Source organism: Penaeus vannamei, chromosome 1 (assembly GCF_042767895.1).
Source record: "Penaeus vannamei isolate JL-2024 chromosome 1, ASM4276789v1, whole genome shotgun sequence".
NCBI classification, from domain to species: domain Eukaryota; kingdom Metazoa; phylum Arthropoda; class Malacostraca; order Decapoda; family Penaeidae; genus Penaeus; species Penaeus vannamei.
In genome coordinates, this window is record NC_091549.1 from 51344929 (window position 1) to 51352062 (window position 7134).

At 39.0% G+C, this 7134-nt stretch overlaps 1 protein-coding gene across 9 annotated transcripts in view; it reads left to right on the top strand.

The window, feature by feature from the left end:
- Window positions 1–6685, top strand: part of LOC113816260 (beta-1,3-galactosyltransferase 1) — a 21966-nt gene extending 15281 nt beyond the window's left edge. For 8 of the 9 annotated variants that reach the window (XM_070124538.1, XM_070124500.1, XM_070124529.1 and 5 more), the window contains 2 exons: window positions 2037–2187; window positions 2422–6685. In XM_070124538.1, the coding sequence (XP_069980639.1) occupies window positions 2037–2187; window positions 2422–3443 (1173 nt within the window). In that variant the 3' untranslated portion in view covers window positions 3444–6685. The remainder of the gene's footprint in view (window positions 1–2036; window positions 2188–2421) is intronic. The other variant, XM_070124521.1, reaches the window with a different exon arrangement.
- Window positions 6686–7134: the final 449 nt, after the last annotated feature.

Here is a 7134-nt window from a genome sequence, read left to right on the forward strand (position 1 = left end):
CTCTCTCTCTCTCCTCTCTCTCTCTCTCTCTCTCTCTCTCTCCTCTCTCTCTCTCTCCTCTCTCTCTCTCTCCCTCTCTCTCTCTCTCCTCTCTTTATCCCCTCTCTCTCTCTCCTCTCTTGTTTCATCTTGTCTCACTCTCACTCTTCCTCTCTCTTCTTCTCTTCTCTTCTCTTCCTTTCTCTCTTCTCTTCCTTTCTCTCTTCTCTCCCCTTCTCTCTCTCTTCTTCCTCCTCTTTCTCTTCTTCTTCTCTTTCTTTCCTCTCTCTCTTCTCTTTCTTCTTCTCTTCCTTTGTTTTCTCTTCTCTTCTCTTCCTTCTCTTCTCTTCTCTTCCCTTCTCTTCTCTTCTCTTCTCTTCTCTTCTCTTCCTTTCTCTCTTCTCTTCTATTCTCTCTCTTCTTCTTCTATTCTCTTCTCTTCTCTTCTCTTTCTCTTCTTCTTCTCTTTCTCCACAATCTCTTCTTCTTCTCTGTCTCTTCTTCTTCTTCTTCTTCTTCTCTCTCTTCTCTTCTCTTCTCCTCTTCTTCTTCTCTCTTCTCTTCTTCTTCTTCTTCTCTTCTCTTCTTCTTCTCTTCTTCTCTTCTTCTCTTCTCTTCTCTTCTCTTCTTCTCTTCTCTTCTCTTCCTCTCTCTCTTCTCTTCTCTTCTTCTTCCTCTCTCTTCTCATCTCTTTTCTCTCTCTTCTCTTCTCTTGCTCTCTCTCTTCTCTTCTCTTCCTCTCTCTCTTCTCTTCTCTTCCCCTCTCTCTTCTCTTCTCTTCCTCTCTCTCTTCTCTTCTCTTCTCTTCCTCTCTCTCTTCTCTTCTCTTCCTCTCTCTCTTCTCTTCCTCTCTCTCTTCTCTTCTCTTCTCTTCTCTTCTCTTCTCTTCTCTTCTCTTCTCTTCTCTTTTCTTCTCTTTCTCTTCTCTTTCTCTTATGTTCTGTTTTCTTCTCTTCTCTTCTCTTCTCTTCTCTTCTCTTCTCTTCTCTTCTGTTTCACTTCTCTTCTCTTTCACTTCTCTTCTCTTCTCTTCTCTCTCTCTCTCTCTCTCTCTCTCTCTCTCTCTCTCTCTCTCTCTCTCTCTCTCTCTCTCTCTCTCTCTCTCTCTCTTCTTCTTCTCTCTCTCTCTTCTCCCTCTCTCTCTTTCTCCTCTTCTCTCTTCTCTCTCTTCTCTTCTTCTCTTCTCTCTCTCTCTCTTCTCTCTCTTCTCTCTCTCTCTCTCTCTCTCTCTCTCTCTCTCTCTCTCTCTCTCTCTCTCTCTCTCTCTCTCTCTTCTCTCTTCTCTCTCTTCTCTCTCTCTCTCTCTCTTCTCTCTTCTCTCTTCTCTCTCTCTCTCTCTCTCTTCTCTCTTCTCTTCTCTCTCTCTCTCTCTCTCTCTCTCTCTCTCTCTCTCTCTCTCTCTCTCTCTCTCTCTCTCTCTTCTCTCTCTCTCTCTCTCTCTCTCTTCTCTCTTCTCTCTCTCTCTCTCTCTCTCTCTCTCTCTCTCTCTCTCTCTCTCTCTCTCTCTCTCTCTCTCTCTCTCTCTCTCTCTCTCTCTCTCTCTCTCTCTCTCTCTCTCTCTCTCTCTCTCTCTCTCTCTCTCTCTCTCTCTCTCTCTCTCTCTCTCTCTCTCTCTCTCTCTCTTCTCCCTCTTTCTCTCTCTCTCTCTCTCTCTCTCTCTCTCTCTCTTTCTATCTATCTCTCTCTCTCTCTCTCTCTCTCTCTCTCTCTCTCTCTCTCTATTCCCCCTTACTCTTTATAGAACTGTCCTCCTAAGGATATGTATTGTACAGTATAAGAGTAATTCCAATTTAACTTACTTTTTGATATATTATGATGTGGCATTTTTTTGTGCAAATGAATGCCATTTGATGATTCACAATATACAGAAGAAAAATAGAGAACGTATTATAGTTTAGAATTTAATAGATTCTTATAGATCCATGGAGATAATTTTCCTCTTTCACCCTTTTTCTTTTATTTTGTGAAGTATTTTCACAAAGTGCATTTTAGATTTAATCTATTCACGTTCACGACCGTCTCAAAAATAATATGCCTGCACAATGCACCCATTACAGATGGTCAATACGCGGGTGGGAAGGACTATACACAGATCCTACATTGGCCGACGAGTGGGATGTTCGCAACCAGTCCTCGTTGCTCTTTTCATCATATCTGGCTTTGTGTTCCTCTTCTTCCAGATGGCAGGGATGATGCCCAAGAGACCAGGTAAGTAGATGCTTTGTGTGTTTATAGTTATCAGACCTATTGGCACTGAGGATCAAATGATTGAGGTTTGCACTAATTTTACAATAATCACTGAGTATTTTTTCTTTCTTTTCGTTTCTTTTATTTTCCTCCCTTTGCCTACAGATTACTCATCTGTGAGTCTGACCTATTATATATGTATTGTAGCATTTCTGAAATAATGATTCTGAACCCTTTCTTTTTACTGATTGCCAGTCCTTACAGGTCCTCCATCCTTTGCCTGGGCGCCAAATGTTTCTCGAAACATTTCAGCCTATGTGAGACCCACTGTGACAACAGCACTGATGCAGCCTGAGAATTTTTGCCAGGATGACCCTTTTTTGGTCTTCGTGGTACCAAGCGCCATAAACAACACCAAACAGAGGGACACCATAAGAAGAACTTGGGGGCAATGGGCTGGTTGTGGCCCTTCCCCGCCGTCTTCCATTGATGAAGGAGCAGATAGTCAAGGCACCACAAAAAAGAAATCAGTCCTGGCCAAGATGATGGTTGCTCCACCTAAGACATCGAAACTAGTCTTCCTCCTGGGAAAATCAAAGGGAGACCAGCCCATCAGTGAAACCTTACAGGAAGAGAGCTTTAGGTATGGAGACTTAATCATTGAGGACTTCATCGACTCATATACCAACCTGACCCTCAAGACAGTGTTCATGCTGAAGTGGGTTCACCGCAACTGTCCTACTGTAAAGTTTGTTATGAAGGTAGATGATGACATTTTCGTCAATGTAGTTAACCTTCAGAAGACGCTCCTGAACCAAACTATAACAAAGACACCCCTCTTGATGGGGAGCCTCATCTGCGGTGCAAAGCCCATCCATGACCAATGGTCTAAATGGTACACACCACAGTACATGTTTCGTGAGGGTAAATATCCAAATTACTTGTCTGGTACAGGCTATGTGTATTCTGGGGATTTGGTAGAACGCTTGTTCAAGGCAGCCCTTGCTGCACCTTACTTCCACTTAGAGGATGTCTTTCTCACAGGGCTGTGTGCACGAAGTATTGGTGTTCGTCCTGTGGACAATGTAGGCTTCAGTTACCACCCTCGGGCTGTGAGCCCCTGTCTCTTCAAGGAGGTTATAATGGGTCATGGTGTCGGTCCCTCGACAATGGTCAAACTCTGGAACATGCTGAATGAGCCAGCGACAGTTGCCAAATGCCATCCTATAAAGAAATCAAAGCTAAGAAGTTACAATCCTAAGTGTTCATGGAGATAAGTGAGACTGTGTTAATGCTGTGGTGCTGTTTGTTATGGCATTAATAATACTTGTCAAAAAGTGTAGTGTGTGTGTGTCTTTGTTGTGACTATATTTTTTGTTCCGGTGAGTCTGACTACATGTGAATGTTTATTGGTACTTATGTATATATGGTTGCAATTGTGTGTGCATGTTCTTGTTAGCAAGCAGATTTTTATTGGGTATGAGAAGGAAATTAGTTTTATAAACAATATTTTAATTTTTTTTCTTTATTGTCTATGCTATTTTATTTTATCTTGCTTTAAGATATGAAAAAATACCTTTTGTGTGCCGTAGATTGCCAATGTCATGACCTTCACTGTGAAGGGAGTGTCTACAAACTCAGTCCTTTTTACTGTGATATTAATCATCAGAAATAATGTGTGAAAGGAGTGTCAGAATATCAGTTATTTATACAATGGAAGGTCCTCCTGTTAGAATAGGGTTACAAGTCTTGCCATCAATTCTTCTCTTTGTAATCTTACTCATTCATGCTGTTGATAAATCAGATTACCTTTTAGGAGATGTAGGTTTAAGTTTGGATTATAGGGTGAATCTCACTATCATTATTTTGAGTAAAATCTGTCATTGATCCCTTTTTTTTCTCTCAGTATGTAAGTTTACATTTACCTTGTGGTTATTACTTCTTTTCATTATAATTTTGATGTCCAATCACACAAGCTTTACTTGTGCAATTGACTGGATGGGTGCCATAATTGCTCAGACATGAAATACAACAGGTAGATCATTTTATGTGATCACCATTTTCTTTAGGCAATTAAGACAGTCTTCAGTAACATCCGAAGTAGAAAGAATATATTTTTCTTTAGTTTCATTTTTTGTGTATATATTTAAGGGAAATTGATTCAATTTTTCCTGCATGTGATGATAAATGCATTGATAATGGATTTAGCGATTAGTCATACAGTTTTTAGATTTTTATGAATGATTGCTAGCATGATAACTAGGGTTTACAGGTAAATGAGATGATTGTAGGACTTCAGGAGTCTTGTTCTTAATTAAGAACTTTACCATTAATAATGAGTAGACTTGTATTTATAGAATCTTCTATGTCTTTCATTAGGCATATGAAAGACAAATTGCAACATATCATTTATTTATGTATTTATTTTTTGTAGCTTAAACAACTGAGAAAAGGATACATTTCTTAGGGTTTTTTAGAGCATGTTGAAATTGAGGACAACAGGATGCCTACAAGTTTGCATTAATTGGACATTGTTGCGAAGTGCAATGTATTATTGATAGTAATTCCTTAGCTATGGTGGAAACCACTTGTTGCTGTAGATAAAACCTTGATATTGAAACCTGGTTAGGAAAGCTGCTGTTTTTTTCTTTCTTTCTTTCTTTCTTTCATTTCTTTATATTTATATAGGTAAAAGAAGGAAACCGAAAGTTTTGTAGTAAATGGGTTGATAAGATGCAAAGGAAAAAAGGGAATGGAGTTCAGGAAAAAATATAAATAGGTATTGTTAGGAGAATACGTGTCTGAAAAGGAATTTTTGTTATAAGGCTATGGAAATTTTGGATTCAAAGCCAAAAGTCAAGAATTCATTGGTATGATTCTCACTCTCTGCTTCTTGTTATATGATAGGATGGATATATGCCTATATAGATGTTTATATATTTATATTTAAAAGTAATGCATAAACAACAACTCAACAACTTGTAGGAGGATAAGCTTTAACATGTAAATGCAACAAACATCATATAAAGTTTGTATTTTTCCTCGGTCAGTTACTACACATTGCTCCGTATGTCCTAGCATGCTGTTTGTTGGTATATCCTTCTAAACTGTTTCTAAATAGTATTCTGGAAGTCTCGTGTTGTAAACTTATGTGCACCAGCAGGGCATCAGGTCAATAAATACTACCTGTTTGTGTCTCTTATATAATATAGATATTCTGAAGCATTAAAAGGTCACATTGAAAAAATGATATGAGAAAAAAAGCTTTTGTCAGGTAATGTTCCTTGTCTCTTATTATTTTCGAGGATTTATGTGGACCATATTATTTTATTCGGGAATGTTTCAGGGTAAACAAGAGTATTGATTTATTAATAGGTCTATTCATTTATTTGGTATTTATGGAATGACATAAGTGTCTTCGCCTTCACTTTAAGTAAGAAAAGGAATAAATGGGATACACAGCATTCAGCCATAAATAGTATTTTTATTTGAACAGGTATTTATTTTTCTCTTTTGTATTCAGTATGAATATTATTATTATTATTATTATTATTATTTTAACTTTTTTATTATTATTACAATTATTTTGTAATTTTAAAGTATCACAGATACTAAATAATCAGTAGAGTTAAGGTTTGTTTTTTATATGGGACTTGAATGCCCCTTTTGTGTACAAACTGCTTTGTGTTTCTGAATAGGCCTGATGATTATGTGATAGAAAAGAAATGAAAGATTTTGCAAGAAGAATGATGTGTTACCTACAGATATAATTGATATATACTATTTAGTTTGCATGTATAATGATAATGATGGTGTTTATATGCATTGGCATCTGTTGCTGTGCCATTTCTACAACATATAGCCAAAGTGTACTGTTACCAGGTTCCTGTTATTACTTTGCCACTGAAGCAGCATTTCCTCATGCAGAGACAAGGTAGCCATAGCAGAGGCCATATTCAACCAGTCCTGAGAAATTAACAAGTGGTACGACATGGTGCTTGTTTGTTCCTCTTGTAATTGGGAAAAGGAAAAAAAAGGCCAGCTTCTAGTCTTTAACTGCAGTGCCATTTTGTCAAAGCGCTGGAAGATTCTGAAAAGATGTATGTGTGATGCCAAGTTGTAGGTACTTTCTCTCCTCTCCCTCCTTCCCATTCTTCCTTCTTTCTTTCTTTCTTTCTTTACTGTCTTAGCTCTCTCCTTTCTGTCTCCCTCACCCTCTTCTCTATAGCACCCCTCCCTCTATAAGTAATCACTTGCCAAACTTTTATCACATTAAGACCTGTAGTGGTTGACCAATAGGTAAGACCGTATTGTAAAAACAGAATTATTTGAATTGATATTAAAAGTTATTGCAGCTTAATCAAAAACAGGAAAAGTCATAACATGATTATGGTCTCCACAACTTCTTCCTCCTCCTTCTCCTCCTCCTCCTCCTCCTTCTCCTCCTCCTCCTCCTTCTCCTCCTCCTCCTCCTCCTCCTCCTCCTCCTCCTCCTCCTCCTCCTCCTTCCCCATCTCTTCCTCCTTTCCTCCTCCTCTCTCCTCCTCCCCTCCTCTTCTTCCTCTCCTCCCTCCTCCTCCCCCTCCTCCTTTCTCCTCCTCCCCCTCCTCTTCCTCCTCCTCCTCCTCCTTCCTCCTCCTCCTCCTCCTCCCTCCTCTACTCCTCCTCCTCCTCCTCCTCCTCCTCCTCCTCCTCCTCCTCCTCCTCCTCCTCCTCCTCCTCCTCCTCTGGGTTGAATTCATGGCTACTTCACGTTGATGTGCATTAGAGGTATGGTTCACTTTCTCACTTTTCACATGCAAATGTTATCACTACATCAGTCGGTTGTTGCATATTGCATTACATACATGCAGTTGGAGGATTTTTGAATATCAGGAGAATCTTAAAAGAGACGTAGACGTGTTAAGTGTCTGATTCTTTATATTTATACAGAATAGTCAACATATTTTTTAAGGATGGAATTGTTAA